Source organism: Balaenoptera musculus, chromosome 9 (genome assembly GCF_009873245.2).
Source record: "Balaenoptera musculus isolate JJ_BM4_2016_0621 chromosome 9, mBalMus1.pri.v3, whole genome shotgun sequence".
NCBI classification, from domain to species: domain Eukaryota; kingdom Metazoa; phylum Chordata; class Mammalia; order Artiodactyla; family Balaenopteridae; genus Balaenoptera; species Balaenoptera musculus.
The window spans coordinates 13,022,112-13,041,536 of record NC_045793.1 but is presented as its reverse complement, the minus strand read 5'-3'; the positions used below and the strand labels follow the sequence as shown (position 1 = coordinate 13,041,536).

Genomic DNA, 19,425 nt, shown 5'->3' with positions numbered 1-19,425 from the left:
TTTTCCTCACTTTTAATGAGGACTGAAGTTCCTGGATAGGCTGTAATCAGCTCCTCTGAAATCTTAGTGTTATGAGGAATCCTTTCCCCCAACACTGCTTGCTACAGGTGCTCCAAATGATCCGAGTTTGGCAGCTGCTGGGTCAGCGTGGTTTGTGAGGGACTGTCCAAATTTGGAGAAAATAAGTAAATTTAATCTTCTACTATAATGATATATTGGTTGCATTTGACATTTTGTCCTCACAACATACCTTGAGGATGCGTACATTATAAAGTTAGAAATAAAGTATTATATGGCTAGTTGTGTGTACAGCAAAGTGCAAGCCATTTGAAAGATGCACATATAAAAATAAACTAATTAAATGTTTGATAAATATATTAATAAATATACAACCAAAGGAACTCTTTTATTGTTTGAATTTAGGTGGTGGAGAAACACGTGAAACTATTGGGAAGGGGACAGTCAACCCAACCCTACCTCTAGGAAATGTTAATGTATATTCTGCCCAATTTCATGTTCAAAGCTTAACGGAGTCATTGAGCAAACCTTTGGAGACATCAGGGCTAGAGCTGGACCTTGAAAGATGGTACATCTGGTAGAGATTTGTTCAGCTGCAAGTGACAGGAAACTCAGCAGAATGGTAGTTTAAACAAATTGGGATTTTTTTCCCTTATGGGATTGGATGTTTAGGAAGTGGTCAGTTGCTGGCATTGGTTCAGTGGCTCAAGGTTGTCAGGGTTGAGGTCTTTTCTTCTCTTGTGATTGGAAATGGTGGCTTAATTCCAGTCACTCTAGCCTTGTTAGAGAACAAATAAAAATAAACAAAGAAGAAGAAGCTGGAAGAAAAAGGGAAAGGTGAAGGTGAAGGGAAGGGAGGGGCAGGCCCTTAAATCAAGAAAGAAATACTTGACCAGTGGACTTGCACTTAGCCACAGTGCAAGGATACACAGTGCAAGAGGATACATTTGCTTGATACTTTCCCATTCTTACAGGTGGCCCTTATCACAGAAATTGATCTTGTCCTGGGAGGAATATACACGGTGGAGTGGGATGTGAAGATAAGGGATGCAGAAAAAATAGACTGTTATCCTGATGAGAACGGTGCTTCTGCAGAAAACTGTACTGCCCGGGGCTGTGTCTGGGAGGTAACCATAGTGATGGTGTTAATGTACATTAAAATCCTCTACTCTTTTTTGTTTAAATTGAAGTATAGTTTATTTACAATGTTGTGTTAATTTCTGCTATACAGAAAAGCGATTCAGTTATACATATATACAATCTTTTTTATATTCTTTTCCATTATGGTTTATCACAGGATATTGAATATAGTTCCCTGTGCTATAGAGTAGGACCTTGTTGTTTATCCATCTTCTATATAACAGCTTGCATCTGCTAGCCCCAAACTCCCAATCCATCCCTCCCCCACCCCCTCCCCCTTGACAACCGCAAGTCTGTTCTTTATGTCTGTGACTCTGTTTCTGTTTTGTAGATAGGTTCATTTGTGTCATAGTTTAGATTCCACATATAAGTGATATCATATGGTATTTGTCTTTCTCTGTCTGACTTCACTCAGTACGATAATCCCTGGGTGCATCGATGTTGCTGCAAATGGCATTATTTCAGTCTTTTTTATGGCTGTGTAGTATTCCATTGCATATATGTACCACATCTTTATCCATTCATCTGTTGATGGACATTTAGGCTGTTTCTATGTCCTGGCTATTGTGAATAGTGCAGCTATGAACATAGGGGTGCATGTATCTTTTTGAATTGTAGTTTTGTCTGGGTATATGCCCAGGAGTGGGATTGCTGGATCATATGTCAACTCTATTTTTAGTTTTTTGAGCAACCTCCATACTGTTTTCCACAGTGGCCGCACCAATTTACATTCCCACCAACAGTGTAGGAGGGTTCCCTTTTCTTCATACCCTCTCCAGCATTTGTTATTTGTAGACTTTTTAATGATGGCCATTCCTGTGAGGCCATTCCTCACAGTGTGAGGTGGTACCTCATTGTAATTTTGTAAAATCCTCTACACTTAATCTACAATTTCACAAGCATAGCACCAGTGCCTATATCACTACTTAAAATCCATAGAAAGGACAGACTTCCAAAGTAACCTGAGTTTTTATCTGGATATGAAGAATAGGTAGGGATGGGAGTGGGAATTTTTTTTACAAATATTTTACATGGAGACCAGGAATGAAAACTTACGTCACTACCAAAGAGTATATAAAAAAATGACTGGTTTTATCTTTATCTCCCTGCAAATTGCCTTTTCTAGCCCCTTTATATTTGATAATCTTAGAACTCATGCTGAGCTGGATTTGGCTTTACTTTTCAGGTATCCGGTTCTCCTGGAGTCCCTTTTTGCTATTTTGTCAATGATCTATACTCTGTCAGTGATGTTCAGTATGACTTACATGGGGCCACAGCTGTCCTCTCCTTAAAGTCTTCTCCGTATGCCTACTCTTTGCCCTCCGTACCCGTGAACTCCCTCCGTCTGAATGTGACCTACCATAAGGATAACATGCTGCAGTTTAAGGTATGTGTTTACAGTATACGTGTCAAGTACTTACTTGGCACGTTTCACTTCCATTATTATTTGCTAGTCAAGGTTACAGAACCCTGAAATCAGTCTGCTCTTCTAAGTTAGCCATGCTACAATATGCTAGATCATTATCCCAAGAGTAATTGGAGACCATTGATGGAACAGTGACACCTGTTCTAAATTGCCCTTTGAAACGATTACTGTGTCTACTGTAAGGAAAGTGGTTAGGAGGACAAGAGTGAAAAAGGAGAGACAAGTTAGGAGGCTACCAGTTAGGAAATCCAGATGAGGGACTGAGCTTAAACCAGGTACAGAAAGGAGATGGAGAAGTGGACATCTTCGAGAGAATGAGAAGTAAGCATTATGGGATCTGGTGATTAATTACAAGTAGTCTATGAGGGAGAGAGAAGCATCAAGACGATTACCATGTTTCTAGCTTGTGTCTCTATATGGATGGTGGTGACATTAACTGTGATGGGAAAACTGAAAAGGTTTGAGCTTAGGCAAAATAAAATGATGAGTTCAGTTCTGAACACTGAATTTGGGGTACGTGAAATACCTACAAGGAGTGTACTGATCTCTTTCTCTCCCATGATTTAATTACACCTCAGGACAAGCGATGGGCTGTTTTTGATATCTTTTTCACTATTGAATTGTAAGTTTCTCAAGGACAGGAATTTGTCCCTTCATCTCTGTGCTCCTGAAATGTAACACAAAGCTTAGGAGATAGTAAGTTCTCAAAAGTTTATTGAGAGAGTAGATGAAAGACTCAGGCCAGTGTGGCATTGCTTGAAATGTTCTTGACAATCTGATATCAACCTGGACGATGAGCTCTTTCACATCTTCTAATGTCGGGATGATACTATTTTATCTTGCTATCCTCACTCTAACACTGGCATGTGGTAGGCGCCTAATGGGTTTGAAATAAATGAACTTGATCAAGTTTCCAGGTTTAATTCTTTCCTATTCTACCTCCTGGTTATATAGTAGCCTCTCAAAATATTTGCCTCTTTCTTTTAATTCTCTGTGCCTTTGCATTTATGTCTCTGCCAGGAAGCACTTGATTTTCATTCTGTGCTTGTTTAATGACTGAAAAGCTTTTTAAGACTCAGCCTTTTCCCTCATGAAACTGTCTCAGTCTTCCAGAAACATTGTTAGGCATTTCCTTTCCTATAACCTCACAATACTTCTGTATAGCTCTACATTAACACGTATCACTCAGGGAGTGTGGGCACCTCTCTTTCACTTTCCATTAGTATGTGGACTTCTTAAAAGCAATAACTGTGTCTTACTCAGTTTAGTAATCCTTGTGTCTAGTACAGTATCAGGTAAGAATATAGTAGGTACTCAGTGAATCAAATTAGACCCCATTTTTAACAAGGACATCTATGATTATTTTAATCAAGTAGAGTTCACGTTTTTTGGGGGGGATTTTTTTTTTCAGTTCAGAAATGTTTTCAGGTATTCACATACACTCACACACCCACACACCACACACAAAGTAATAAAGAATATATTCATAAATTCCAGACTGATTTCCCAAGGTAGAACCAATATCAAAGGAATGTGTTTCTGTAAAACAGGCTTTAAAAATGAGATATGACGGACTCAGATCAAGGTGGTAAATGTGACATTGTTCTTTGATTTGTTAATTCAATTTCCAGTATCATGAGCTTAAAGAAGACAAATGTAGCGTTCAGACTCTTTGTCAAAGACATCAAGTTTCTTCTAAGAGTATAGGTTTCAAGACAACTATACTTGCCTAAAATCTATTTCCTCTGGTCCTAGATTTATGATCCCAACAACAACCGGTATGAAGTTCCAGTCCCTCTCAACATACCCAGGGTTCCATCCAGCACCTCTGAGAGTCGACTCTATGATGTCCTCATTAAGAAGAATCCTTTTGGGATTGAAATTCGCCGGAAGAGTACAGGCACCGTAATGTAAATGGCTCTTAGTCTGACTTGGAATTGATGATTACCTGTATCATTGCCAGGTCCATTGTCCTTGGAGATATACTGCTCATAGCAACACACTGTCCATTTCCAGATTCATGAACAAGTGATTTCCTTCTGTTCTTATGAGAAATCTTTAGTGCCCTGGGAATAATTCCTGAGGCAGCTGCAGGTACCTAGGGATTCATTCAACAAATGTTTATGAGGTGCCTTCTCCATAGTACGTGGTTATAGAAGATGAGCTCTCTCTTTTTATGACAGAAAATACTAAGGAAATAACAAAAATAATTTAAGTTAAAAGATGTAGAGGTTTAGATAGTGACAACCGCTATGCAGGAAAAAGAACAGGGTAATTGATAATTATGGGGAGGTTACTGCTTTTGATACTGTGGTCAGAGGCGGTCTCTCCAAGGAGGTGACATTTGAAGTAGGACCTGGATGAGCAGGTGCAGCCTCCCGCATGGAGATGGGGAGGAGTGAGAGCACTTCAAGCAAATTGCGTCGTCAGTGCACAGACCAAGAGACAGGAGCAAACCTGCCTTATTCAGGGGGAAAAGTCCAGTGTGGTGGCAGTAGTGTCGTAAGTAAGGAGGTGAGTGGGGGGAGATGAGGCTGGGGTCCAGGTGGCTTGAGATCAGGAATGGCCTTGAAGACGTCACAAGATGTTTCGATGAGAATCACTGAAGAATTGCAAACAGGGCTTGACATGATGTGAGATGCTTAAAAAAATAATCATTCTGGATGCTGTGTAGAAAATGGACTATAGTGGGGCAAGGGTGGAAACTAGGCCTGCTGTGAAGCGGTGGCAGCTGAGATGGTGAGACAGATTGGATTTGGCATTCTGGAGGGACCACTAGAAGGAGGTAGTGATAGAGGAAAACAGAAGAAAGAACTGGCTCCTGGGCTTGGATAGCAAGGGAGTCTATGATTATTTTAATTGTATAGACTTTATGTTTTGTGTGGGAGGTCAACAGGGGGTTCTGGGTGGGAGGAGGAAATCAAGAGTTCAATTTCCCTGAGAAGTCAGTTGCTTGAAGCTATTAGAACAGCCCGTTTCTTTTGCACACATACCCTTTTGTGTTGCAGTTGGGACTCTCAGCTCCTTGGCTTCACCTTCAACGACATGTTCATCCGCATCTCCACGCGCCTCCCCTCCCAGTACCTCTATGGCTTTGGGGAAACTGAGCACACAGCTTTTCGAAGAGACTTGAACTGGAACACGTGGGGAATGTTTTCCCGAGACCAACCCCCGGGGGTAAGGGCAGAGCATTTGGGATCTGTGTCTTTGCCTCTGTCCACCCACACTGTGTATGCTTCATGTTTCATCTTTCCAGCACTCAACTTGGATGGTCACATTCTGCTTTTAGGCAAGTGGGCCAATTCTTGGGTTTCTTTGTTTCTTATGTGTTTATTTCACAGAGAAGACTAGACACACCTTACCAATCAATTTGTTGAGTTTCGTTCTCAGTCTCTGTCTTTTTTCACCCTTTGTCTTCTAACCTCCTGCCACTTCTCCCCATGACTCTCCCAGTACAAGAAGAATTCCTATGGTGTCCACCCATACTACATGGCACTGGAGGAGGATGGCAATGCCCATGGGGTGCTCCTGCTAAACAGCAACGCCATGGGTAAGATGATGCTCTCATCTCCCCTTATTTTTGTGAATCAATCATCCTTGAGGAACTTTAGAATGTGTTTGATCATGTTGCCCCTGAAGTCAAAATTATTATCTTGTGGAGAGTGCTTTTTATTTTTTTTCTTCATTCTCTTTAGCCTTTCTGTTTATTTCAGTTCAGTAGCGTGTAGTAATAAGAATTAACTCTTATTTGGCATAAACAACGTAAGAAGGGGTAGCAAAACCAAGCAAGTCCCAAGTATCCTGGAGGTCAGCCAGTGGGAGCCACTAATATAATTTGAATTAGTGATGAAGCCGTGGGTCAGAGCACTCGCTCTGGGGGTACGAGGGTATAAAGAAAAGTTGCGTGGTATATTGGAAAGGGGGTGGAAAATCAGGAAGTGGGGTTAAAAAGCATGCTTGTGAAAACTGGTGAAATCTGAATATGCCCTCTATCTGAGCTAATAGTATTGTATCAACATCAGTTTCCTGGTTTTGACAATGTACAATGGTTATGTAAGAAGTTGTCATTGGGGGAAGCTGGGTGAATTGTCCAAGAGAACTCTTAGTGCTACTTTTGCAACTTCTTGTAAGTTTTAAACTATTCTGAAATAAAAATGATAATAACAATTTTTAAAGAGCAGAAGGACAAAACATATAATAAGGTAATAAGTGCATGAAAGGGAAGAAAATCCAGGCGCAGATTACCCTGCAGACCTTCACTTAACTTCTTAAATTCTGTGTAGGTATAGTACAAAATACCTTCTCTCAGTACGCTACAATAAGGAGGCATAGGAAGAGGGAGAATGTATGAATTTCAGGGGTAATTTCTCACTTGAAGGTTTCCATATTGATTGGTATTTTCCTACATTTCCAGATGTGACATTCCAGCCCTTGCCTGCCTTGACATACCGTACCACAGGAGGAATTCTGGACTTCTATGTCTTCTTGGGGCCAACTCCAGAGCTTGTCACTCAGCAGTACACTGAGGTAGGAGGGAATTCAACTGGTTACCAAGTATTTATACAACACATTCTGTAGTTCTTAGATGATAACTAGAATTTTTGGTCTTTCTGGGAGACAGGTAGGCTATAGAATAAGGAACAATAACTACATCCTGATAACCATTATATTCGTAGCCTCTCAGGGCATTGCAGAATAGCAGAAGTATCAATAGTAGTGGTGCCACTGGTGGTAGTTGGCAGTGACAGTGGTAATAGTGGCGATGGTGGTGATGGTGGTGGTGGTGATGATGGTGGTGATGATGGTGGTGGCAGTGAGGGTGGTGATTGTGGTGGTGAGGGTTGTTGTGGTGATGATGGCGATGGTAGTAATGGTGGTGGTGATGATGGTGATGGCAGTAATGGTGGTGGTGGCAGTGAGGGTGGTGGCAGTGACAGTGGTAATAGTGGCGATGGTGGTGATGGTGGTGGTGGTGAGAGTGGTGGCAGTGAGGGTGGTGATTGTGGTGGTGAGGGTTGTGGTAGTGGTTGTGGTCATAGTGGTCCCAACAGTTGCTTTGGCAGCAGCAACAAACACAGACATAAAACTTACTATATGTCACTGATATATTACTTGTTGCATGTCAGAGCACTTTACATACGTTAACTCATTCAGTCTTCACAAAAACACTATGAAACAAATATATTATTATCCTCAATTTACAAGTGAAGAAACAGATATAGAAGAGGTTATTTCACTTTTGCCCAGAGTCACGTAGCCAGCAGAGACTGGATCCCGTATGGTTACCCAGGCATTTTGGTATTTTGCTTCTGAATTTCGTGTTCTTAACCAGTAAGCTGGTCTGCCACTAGGAATCAGAGTAAAATCAGGTTTTCCAAAACTCCTAGGGAGAGAGGTCAAGTCCAGCAGGAAGCTTTCTCCAAGTTATCTCAGTGGCTCTGCATCCTCTTAGTTTCTCTCTGGATTTGAATTTGTTGATTATCTGACTGGGGGACACTGGAAAAATATTCTTATTACTTTGTGTACAACTTTAACCCAGATTCTTCTTTTTAAGGACTAAATTTTCTGTTTATTTTCTAGTTGATTGGTCGGCCAGTGATGGTTCCTTACTGGTCCTTGGGGTTTCAGCTGTGTCGCTATGGATACAAGAACGACGCTGAGATTGGTAGCTTGTATGATGAGATGGTGGCTGTCCAGATCCCCTATGTGCGTTGTCAGTCTGCGGGGTACTGGCTCTGGGGCCGCATGGCCAACCCTTGTCTCTGTATCTGGATTAGATTGTCTGATTTTTATCAGGTTCTATAAAATTACAAAGTACTTTCTCATACAGTATCACACTCAGCCTCACCCCTGCCCAGTAGTAATATAAGGGGGGTGGGTGTCATTGTCCCCAACTTGAAGAGTCACAATGATTTGCCAAAGGAGGGGGGCATTGCGTCAGCCTGAGGGCTCTTTCTGCTAGATCATGCTTCCGTTTCTTTCACATGACTTCACAACATCTAGTCAAAAACATTCTTGCTACCGTAAAAATGTTGCCCAGAGAGTAGCTTTGCTTAGTTAAAAGAAATTGACCCAAATTCAGTCAGACCACTGTGTGTGTAGATATAACCTCAGTTCCAACGCTTTGCTGGCACTGCAGCCCAGTGTTCCCACAGCTTTGAGCTAATTCCTGGTTGAATGTAGGGATCTTGGGACTGGTTTCCAGAGGAAATAATTATGGAAACAAACTCCGCCTTCACTTGAAGATGAGAGAGGTCCACTAATCAGAGAATTGGTCCCATAAACCGTTTACATACTTAATTTTATTCTATTGATTTTTCTATTGTTTACGATTGTTCCTACTAACGGAAAGTATAGCATGCAATATTTTATTCTTAATAAGAAAGCTGTGTCTGATAACCCCCAGGATTAGTTATTCCAAAGCAATTACAGGTGCTTTTGTTTGTTTTGTTTTAATGGGCTTACTATCCATGTTGTATTAGTACCGGGTAGTTTACATTATGTTATTTTTTCTGAGCCACTGATACCAGGGGCAGCCTCTGGGGATGGGGATGGTAACCACAGTCGCTCCTTATACTGGCCCTTCACAAAGCACTTTCATCTGCTGCTTTCATTTATCTCCACAGCCTTGCCAGTTCGGCATTATCATCCTATTTTGTGCAAATTTAGTTTTTTTCTATTTTACGACTCAAAATTTGAAAATTAGGTGAATTTCCCAGAACCTAATACCTAACAAATCACAGAGGTGGGATTTGAAAGAATCAAAAAGACGCCGACTGAAATTCACCATTGGTTAGTGGAGCGTTGTTCTCACGTGGAGCCTGGGCTTTTGCAAGGTTCCTTTGTCCTCCTCCAGGACGTGCAGTACGCGGACATCGACTACCTGGAGCGGCAGCTGGACTTCACCCTCAGCCCCAAGTTTGAGGGGCTTCCAGCTCTGATTGCTCGAATGAAGGCCGACGGGATGCGGGTCATCCTCATTCTGGTCAGTCCCCGTGTGAATGGGCGGAGTCTGTTTGGAAGAGTGAATGGGATTTGGTGGAGAAAGCTTTGTACTTGTGTTTTCTTCCATGCTATGAGTAGAGAAGTTGAGGTTCAATAAGAAAAGTGTATTTCCCTGGATTCACAGAAGCTCTACAGCTCAGGTGGAAGCTGATGCCTCCGCTTTTGAAGAGTTCTCCATTTTTCTACCCTGGCTTTGGTTTTCTCAGCTGACCTGTGCTTTGATTTCAGGACCCAGCCATTTCTGGCAACGAGACAAAGCCCTATCCCCCTTTCACGCGGGGTGTGGAGGACGACGTCTTCATCAAAGATCCGAATGATGGAAGCATTGTCTGGGGAAAGGTATGCTCTGAGCAGTGATCCACTAATCCCCACATTGTTAATGTGTCTGTACATTTTTTTTTTTTTCTTTTCTGTTTGGACTCTGAGGTCAGAAGTTGTCATTTTCTCCATCAGTATTTGTCACCACTGTTAAGGAATTTTAAAGGAATGTATGTGCATTGTGAGATCCACTTTTCTTTAGATCAACCCTACAAGAAAATCAAATTATCACCTCTAGGGCATAGTTTATAGTTTCTTAGGAAATGCTATATAAGAGAAATTATCTAGTGCATTGCTTTTAAGCATTTTTCTCTTCACAGGTCTGGCCTGATTTTCCTGATATTGTTATCAACAGTTCTCTAGACTGGGAAAGTCAAGTGGAGGTAAAGGGCCTGTATGGATGTTGGGTGAAATCAGGGTTGCCAGGAAGGTGCAGCCATACTTAGGATACTGGACATCCCCATGGCATGGGCATGGGTGCGGGCGCGAGATGAGGAAACTTACGTAGGGAACATGTCCTGTGTGTCTGTCTGGGTGCCAGTCACTTTACATGCAATATTTTGCCCCAGTTGGGAGGTAGATATTATTATACTTTGCATAACTAAGACTCAGAGAGCTTAAATTACTTGTGTCCATGGTTTTAGGTGACAGAGTGGTGATTTCCAATCCAAGGCTGTCAGATTGCAAACATCCATGAAATTTCCGCTGAATGATACCTCGAAGAAACAGTGCCTTTTGTCTGAATTAGTGTATTTATTGTTGTTTTCATTATTGTTGTATTTGCCTTGTGTATCTCTTTTGAACAGTCTCCCACCCCTGTCTTTAGTGATTGGGTAATTTTCTCTGTACCTCTTTTTTTTCATGGACAGGCTTTTCCATCTTCTCTCTTATAAATCCCCCCATCTTTCCTTGGGTTTCCCAACTTTGATCTTATCTTCCAGTTTCCAGCCATATGTTAAAACTTGCACTCTCCTGGGAACAGGTTCTTACTTGTAATGGACCTCAGATGAGGATCCAAGGGAGAGAACGTAGCTTGCTGTGATCTCTGTTGCTTCTCACAGAAGATCACTTGAAGTTTCATGGTCCAGGCAGCCCACATGGACATAGGAATCCACCAGAGAAGTTCAGGGTCATGGGCTCCTTGACTTTATTTATTTAGTTTTTAGTATTTTCCGCCAGCTTAACGGCGTATAATTGACAAATAAAATTGTATATATGTAAAGTGTACAATGTGATAATTTGATATACATATATATCATGAAATGATTATGAGAATCAGGTTAAGTAACTCATCCATCATTTCACATAGTTGCCATTTGTGTACTGTGTGGTGAGAATGTTTAAGATCTACTCTCTTAGCAACTTTTAAGTATACGATACAGTATTATTAAGGACAATCACCATGTTGTACATTAGTCTCAGAAACGTATTCATCTTATAAATGAAGACTTGCAACCTTTGACCAGCATCTCCTCATTTCCCCCACCCCCTGGCACCCGGTAATCACCACTCGACTCTCTGTTTCTATGAGTTCAACTTTTTTTTTTTTTTCTCAGATTCCACATATAAGTGAGATCATACAGAATTTGTCTTTCTCTGTCTGGCTTATTTCACTTAGAATAATGCCTTCTAGGTTTATCCATGTTGTTGCAAATGGCAGGTTTTCCTTCTTTCTCATAGCTGAATAATATTCCATCGTATGTATAGACACCACACGTTCTTTATCCATTCATCTGTGGACAGACACTTAGGTTACTTCAACATCTTGGCTATTGTGAATAAGTGCTGCAATGAACATGGGAGTACAGATATCTCTTCAAGATGCTGATTTCGCTTCCTTCAGGATATATACCCAGAAGTAGAATTGCTGGATCATACAGTAGTTCTATTTTTAATTTTTTGAGGGAATGCCATACTATTGGGTTGGCCAAAAAGTTTGTTCTGGTTTTTCCGTAACATCTTATGGAAAAACCCTAATGAAGTTTTTGCTAACCCAGTATTTTCTGTAGTGGCTGTACCAATTTATATTCCCCCCAGCAGTGCACAAGGGTTCCCTTTTCTTCACATGCTTGCCAACACTTGTTATCTCTCATCTTTTTCATAAAAGCTGTCCTAACAGATTATCATTGTGGTTTTGATTTGCATTTCCTTGATGATTAGTGATGCTGAGAACCTTTTCATGTACCTGTTGGCCGTTTGTATGCCTTCTTTGGAAATATGTCTGTTCAGGTCCTTTGTCCATTTTTAAATCAATATATTTGTGGGTTGTTTTTTTGTTTGTTTGTTTTTTTGCTATTGAGTTGTATAAGCTCCTTATATACTTCTGATATTAACTCATCAGGTATTTGATTTACAAATATTTTCTCCCATTCTGTAAGTTGCCTTTTCATTTTATTGATTGTTTCCTTAACTGTGGAGAAGCTTTTTAGTTTGATGTAATCCCACTTGTTTATTTTTGCTTTTGTTGCTTGTGTTTTTGGTGTCAAATCCAAAAAAATCATTGCCAAGACCAATGTCAAGGAGCTTTTTCCTGTGTTTTCTTCTAGGAGTTTTATGGTTTCAGGTTTTACATTTAAGTCTTTAATTCATTTTGAATTAATTTTTGTGAGCAGTGTAAGATAGGAGTCCAGTTTCATTCTTTTGCGTGTGGATATCCATGTTTTTCTTTTTTCTTAGATTCACCACCCCCCCACCCCCCGCCGCTTTCCCCCCTTGGTGTCCATACGTTTGTTCTCTACATATCCACGTTTTTCTAACACTGTTAACAGAAGACTATCCTTTCCCCATTTGTGTTCTTGGCACCCTTGTCAAAGATTAATTGACTGCACGTGTGTGGGTTTATTTCTGGGCTTTCTATTATGTTCCACTGGTCTATGTGTCTGTTTTTTTTTTTTTTTTTAATATTTATTTGGTTGCACCAGGTCTTATTTATTTATTTATTTTTATATTTATTTTTGGCTGTGTTGGGTCTTCGTTTCTGTGCGAGGGCTTTCTCCAGTTGTGGCAAGCGGGGGCCACTCATCATCGCGGTGCGCGGGCCTCTTCACTATCGCGGCCTTCTCTTGTTGCGGAGCACAGGCTCCGGACGCGCAGGCTCAGTAGCTGTGGCTCACGGGCCCAGTTGCTCCGCGGCATGTGGGATCTTCCCAGACCAGGGCTCGAACCCGTGTCCCCTGCATTAGCAGGCAGATTCTCAACCACTGCGCCACCAGGGAAGCCCTATGTGTCTGTTTTTATGGCAGTACCATGACTTTTACATCAGTATGCTGGGGAGAGGGCCACTTCAGCAATCAAGAAGTTGGCTACCACTGTGTGAGCCCTGCAGTACATCGGCCGTTAGAGGCAGTACTGCCACCTTGAGGGCATTTGGAAATCTGTGGGACAGTTTTGATTATTGCAAGGGGAGCACCAAGTGACATTTTGTAGGCAGTGACCAGGGATGCCCCAATTGCAGGGGATTTTCCACCAAGAATTCTCCTGCCCTAAATGCCAATTGTGCCCCTGATGAGAAATACTTCATTAGGGGGTCGCAGTGTTTGTTAGGTAGCACATAAGACATTCTCAATAGATAGAATGATTTTAACTATTTATATTAATAAGACCCACTTGATGAGATTAGTGGGCCTGAGGCTACTGGATCTGAAGCTTAGATGTTTAATACAGTAAGCCTGGCATGGGGCCTAGGAATTGCATTTTGGTAGCACACAATGGATTGTGATAAGTAATCCTGGGACCAGACATGCAAGTGGGTACATCATGAGTTGAGGACTAGGGAAAGTGAGGACAGAAGCAATGAGGCAAGAGTGGAATACAGACAGGAGTGAGGCAGAGCCAGTACCTTGGAGAACAGCAGAACATTTTTAATTTCATGGGTAAGGGTCAGAGCACCTTTTAGTGGGGCTAATCAGTTAGTCAAGTTTCTCACTTGTATCTCATTTGGGATTCAGTTATCACTTGGACGCGGCTGGTATTGACTCTGTTTATTCCAATTCTCCACTTCCCTCCTCTACCCCATGTTTCTAACCCTGCCTGAGCTGGAGTTCTCTGTTTCTGGTGAAAGGTTCTATTTTGTTGGGTCCATGTTTCTACGTCCATTTTCTGACAAAAGGCAACCTTGGCATGCCTCCCTTTCACGAGATGCTCAGTGGTCTGGCTCACTACCTCGGAAGCTCTCTGTGAGCTGGATCTCTGTACACTGATCCATTTCTGGTTTTTTTCTTTGTGTTCTTTTTGGCCTTTTTTCTAGACATTTGGGATTCCACTTGCCTTTTGCCTATCATGTATAGGTACTGGAGGTTCCCTAGACCAAGTCCTTTTTCTGTTGTTTCCTCCCCACCCACACTCTTGCCACCAGCATTATTTAGCTTTTTAACTCTTGAAATGCACTGATGAACACAGAGGAACCAATTTACTGAGACATACAAAGGACCATAAAGCTCCATAACAAGCATCATAGCTATATAGAAATTTAAGAATATTTGCTATTGCTAAGTGGCGTGAATTTACAATTATGCTCTGAACATTTATCTTATGTCAGCTTCTAAGCTAAGCATGGTTGGGGAATACAAAGGTCAACAAGGGCCTTGATCTCAAAAGGGTTATAGTTCAGGAGTTATACCTTGGGTCCATTTTCCAGGTTAAAATAAAGACACAGTTTTTTATTATTTGAAGAAGATAAGAGAAAGGTGAGTTGAAACTTCCTCTTTAAGTCCTCCCAATTTAGTTGACACACAACTGCACTATTCAGGTGATTCTGAAACCTTAGAAAACCCAGATACATATCAGTTAGATAGTCTTATGTAATAAAATGCAGTCTTATCTCTCACCCTTTTTTCCTACTGGGAATGAGATAGGAGAGGATCAGCTGGATGTTTCTTTTCAACCTGTTGACAATGCATCTGCTGTCTGCCCCTTTCAAGCTGCAGTCTCCCTGGCTCATGCTTTGTCTTTGAGGAGTGCTTAGGAAATTGCAGGACAGAAGTTGAGGGGTGGGTATCTAACGGTGGAAAAAGTGAGTTCAGGGTGTTGATGGCTACCATTCATGTTGATACAAAGAGGAAAACAGTCCATGGATGCTTTCCAAATGATAAGAAGGTGTCTCATTTGTGCTCATTTCTGTTCTTTGAGCTCATTGTATTTCAAATAAGCCAAGAACATTACTTAAGCTCATAACTTTGGATTAACTGTCACCACACAGTATAGGCTTTGCATGAGTTAAGCTTTCAGGAAATGCCTGTTTTCTGTCTAATATATTTGTTTGGGACAAATAAATTGTATTTACTTTTTACAGCAATACCGAGCTTATGTGGCCTTCCCAGACTTTTTCCGTAATTCAACCATCACATGGTGGAAAAGGGAGTTGAGAGAAATGTACACCAATCCACGGGATCCAGAGAAGAGCTTGAAGTTTGATGGCCTGTGGATTGTAAGTGTGTGTGTTTGTGTCTGTGTGCATGGGAATAGGTGTGTTTCTATCTCTGTGTGCCTAAGCATATGTATTACTGACCTTTAATCAAAAGGTGTAATAGTCATCCAAGAAAGACCTTGGACATATCAGACTGCAGTTCCTCCAATCTGGAGTGGACCATTCTGATACTCCTCATACCTTGTACCTTGTCTGAAGTTCTTGCTGTAGAATTCCAAGCTGACTACCAGGAATTCCTTGGAACTGAGCCTGCCTCACACCCTGAGTGAGAATTTTTTTCAAATCCTCCAGCCAGTCATTCTGTAGGGCTTAATTGATGTTTTTCAGGCTGGATTTGATGAATCTCCCTGGGCTGGTATCTGTGGAATTACTGGATGGTGAACAATTATTCTCTACTTCCTTGTCTCTGAGTTGACAGTATATAATTCTTTTTAAAAGTAAAGTATTCCTGTGTTTGACATTTCCAGGATATGAATGAACCGGCGAGCTTCGTGAGTGGGGCAGTCCCTCCGGGCTGCAAGGATGCCTATCTGAACCACCCTCCCTACATGCCATGTAAGGACCCTTGGCCCCCTCTACTGGCAGCGCCATGGCTGCAGGGAGTGAGCTGCAAGAGTCCAGCAGCCAGACATTTATCCTGATGTTCAGGGACATCCTGACTGATACTCTGGTTTTGGGGGGACCAAAGACAAACACACTCCAAGAACTTTACCCAGTTGGGTGTGGGCAAGTTATTGGCCCCTTTGGGTAAGTTTCTCAAATTTTTTTCAAAAAACACTTAACTGTGGTGATGTCTCTAAAGGATCCCACAGCTAGGTGTCTTACTTCTTCAGGCTCATGTTAATCCCTCCACAGGAATTTATTGTGTCACCAGTGGGTGGAAAGTAATGGCCTCGCCTTATCATGGAGTCAATGACTTTGGCGTTGTACTTGTGTTCATGTCTTGGCTCCGGAAATTATACGCTCTATGAGTTGTGTGACCTTTAGCAGATTACTTGCTATTTTCTGATCTCAGTTTTTTAAACTGTAAAAGGAAGATAATGATATCGTCTCCATAGAACTATGATAAGAATTACATAAAATAACGTACATGTTAAAAGCCTAGGTTGGAGCCTGTCACACAGTAAGTGTTTGACAACTGCGTTCTTCCCCATGCCCCTGCTTTCTCCTGGGGAACCCTCTGGGGCCCTGGATGTTGAAAACACCTGCGAGTGCCACTGTAGCTCAGAGCCGGGCATGTTTCCATGCCCCTGGGGAGGAGAAGCACCCATGCAGGGGTCAAGTTAGTCTTATGATCCGGAGTCCAATCCCATGAGGAGAGGTCAAGGATAAACAGGATCAGGCAGGGGTGGATTTCACATCACTAGATCTTTCTCCTCAGATTTGGAGTCCAGGGACAGGGGCCTGAATAGCAAGACCCTGTGCATGGAGAGCCAGCAGCTCCTGCCTGATGGCTCCCCGGTGCGGCACTACGACGTGCACAGCCTGTACGGATGGGCTCAGACCAGACCCACGTGCGAGTGAGTCATCAACTACCTTCTCCAGTCAGGACAGCCTGCAGGGACAGCCAGGGACTGATGAAGCTACACTGCTCATCCTTTCATTCCCTCTGCCAAGAGTTAAGAAGACTTTAATTATAGCTCTGTCGCAATTCTCGTTTATTAAATACTCATGAGCACGGAGCCAGACCCTGTGATCCTAGTTAGCAGGACAGATTTAAATAAGGCGTGGTCCTTATTTAAGTAAGAGACTAATAGTCCTAGTGGAGGAAATACACGTGGAGACATAAGTTTATCACGCAGCGTGGATGATGCTATAATAACTTTAGTTATTGTAAGGGAACACAGAGGACTGGATAGCTCTTTCCTTTTTTTCAAAAGTGACTCATCTCTATTAGAATTTATTTTTTGTCATTCTTTTTGGGTAGCCAACTGGTGTTCTACTTAATTATCACTGTCCCATTTTGTGTGCTCATTCAATGCTTAATAAGAAGTATCCTAAGGAAAGCCTTATAAAGGAATTCATCTTCTTCTTTCCCAAATATATAAAACTAAGTATTGAGTAAATAAATAGCAAAATTTAGTGATTACCTATTATTTTTAGGTGATCTGGTGAGTTTATTACATTGTGAAGTTTTTTTTTATATGAAACACTATAAAACACAATGTAAAGATACAACTTTTAATATTATCACCATCATATGGAGTCAGTCAGTGAGGAACCTCATGGCTCAGATTTCCATATTCCCTTCTGTGACACAGGAGATATTTTGTCACCATGCCCTAGGCTCAGGAGCTCTGGGAGGAGAAGGTTTGTGGCCTTTCCTCGCCTGCTGTGCCCTAAATCACCCCCTTGTTCCCCTCCGAGCAGAGCTGTGCAGGAGGTGACGGGGCAGCGAGGGATCGTCATCACTCGCTCCACTTTCCCCTCTTCTGGCCGCTGGGGAGGACACTGGCTGGGTGACAACACGGCTGCGTGGGACCAGCTGAAGAAATCTATCATTGGTGTGTGGGCTGCTGGGAGAGGAGAGGAGTTGGGGTCTTCGATCAAGGCTTCTCCAAGGAGGGAAGAGGAGGCAGGTCCTGAGTGCCTTGTCTGACACAGCTGTGGTTCTCGTTGCAGGCATGATGGAGTTTAGCCTCTTCGGCATATCCTTTGTAAGTGTCCTTTGGATTACTCCTAATCGCCAAGCAGATGGTGACATCTTTCAGAAATCATTAACGGGCCCATTTTATTCTACCCTGTTTCAGACAGGAGCAGATATTTGCGGATTCTTTCAAGATGCTGAATATGAAATGTGTGCTCGCTGGATGCAGCTGGGGGCCTTTTACCCCTTCTCGAGGAACCACAACAGCATTGGGGCCAGGGTAGGACATTGAGCTCAGAGCTCAAAAGTTCTGTGTCATCAGGAACACAGACTCTCTTTTTGAACTACAAGTAATGTAGTCTATATTCCCCAAGGACATCTTCAAAACCATTAAACCCTCATGTTTCTTTTTTTAAAATTTGATATACTTATATATCGTGAAATGATTATCACAGTAGGGTCAGTTAACACCTCCATCATGTCACATAATTACCATTTCTTTTTTGTTGTGAGAACATTTAATATCTACGCTCTTAGCAACTTTCAAGTATATAATACAGTACTGTTAACTATGGACACCATGCTATACATTATATCACCAGAAATATTTAATTTATAACAAGAAGTTTTTACTCTTTGACCAACATCTCCCCATTTCTCTCACCTCCCAGCCCCTGATAACTACCATTCCATACCTTCCTTCCTAAGAGGGAAGTTTATAGAAAAAGGAAAGATATCAAATAAGCAACCTAACTTTACACCTCAAGGAGCTAGAAAAAGAAGAACAAACTAAGCCCAAAGTTAGCAGAAGAATGGAAATACGAAGATCAGAGCAGAAATAAATAAAATAGAGACCAGAAAATAGAAAAGATCAATGAAACTAAGAGCTGGTTCTTTGAAAAGATAAACAAAATTGACAAACCTTTAGCTAGATTTCTTAAGACAAAAAGAGAGGAAGCTCAAATATAAATAAAATTGTAAATGATAAAGGAGACATTATAACTGATACCACAGAAATATAAAAGATCATAAGAGACTACTATGAACAATTATATACTGACAAATTGGACAACCTGGTTGAAATGGATAAATTTCTAGAAACATGAATCTACCAAGACTGAATCATGAAGAGATAGAAAATCTGAACAGACCAGTAATGAGTAAGGAGATCAGTAATCAAAAATCTCCCAACAAAGAAAAACCCAGGACCAGATGGTTTCCTTGGTGAAGTCTATAAAACATTTAAAGAAGAATTAATGCCAATACTTCTCACCTCCAAAAAATTAAAGGTTTGGGAACACTGCCAAACTAATTTTACAAGACCAGCATTACCCTGATACTTAAGCAGATAAGGACACTACAAGAAAAGAAAAACAGGCCAATATACTGCAAGAAAAGAAAAACAGGCCAATATCCCTGATGAATATAGTTCTAAAAAGTTTTAACAAAATATTAGTACAATGAATTTGACAGCACACTGAAAGAATGATGCATCATGATCAAGTG

General features: G+C 41.5%; 1 protein-coding gene across 3 annotated transcripts in view; it reads left to right on the top strand.

Annotated features, from left to right (window-relative positions):
• Positions 1-19,425, top strand: part of LOC118900603 (maltase-glucoamylase, intestinal) — a 103,216-nt gene that overhangs the window by 64,107 nt on the left and 19,684 nt on the right. For all 3 annotated transcript variants that reach the window (XM_036863050.1, XM_036863049.1, XM_036863048.1), the window contains exons 25-40: positions 993-1,145; positions 2,345-2,545; positions 4,340-4,494; positions 5,593-5,761; positions 6,038-6,134; positions 6,999-7,111; positions 8,165-8,290; positions 9,441-9,569; positions 9,818-9,928; positions 10,228-10,290; positions 15,198-15,332; positions 15,800-15,887; positions 16,714-16,852; positions 17,703-17,836; positions 17,955-17,989; positions 18,083-18,199. In XM_036863050.1, the coding sequence (XP_036718945.1) occupies positions 993-1,145; positions 2,345-2,545; positions 4,340-4,494; positions 5,593-5,761; positions 6,038-6,134; positions 6,999-7,111; positions 8,165-8,290; positions 9,441-9,569; positions 9,818-9,928; positions 10,228-10,290; positions 15,198-15,332; positions 15,800-15,887; positions 16,714-16,852; positions 17,703-17,836; positions 17,955-17,989; positions 18,083-18,199 (1,965 nt within the window). The remainder of the gene's footprint in view (positions 1-992; positions 1,146-2,344; positions 2,546-4,339; positions 4,495-5,592; positions 5,762-6,037; positions 6,135-6,998; positions 7,112-8,164; positions 8,291-9,440; positions 9,570-9,817; positions 9,929-10,227; positions 10,291-15,197; positions 15,333-15,799; positions 15,888-16,713; positions 16,853-17,702; positions 17,837-17,954; positions 17,990-18,082; positions 18,200-19,425) is intronic.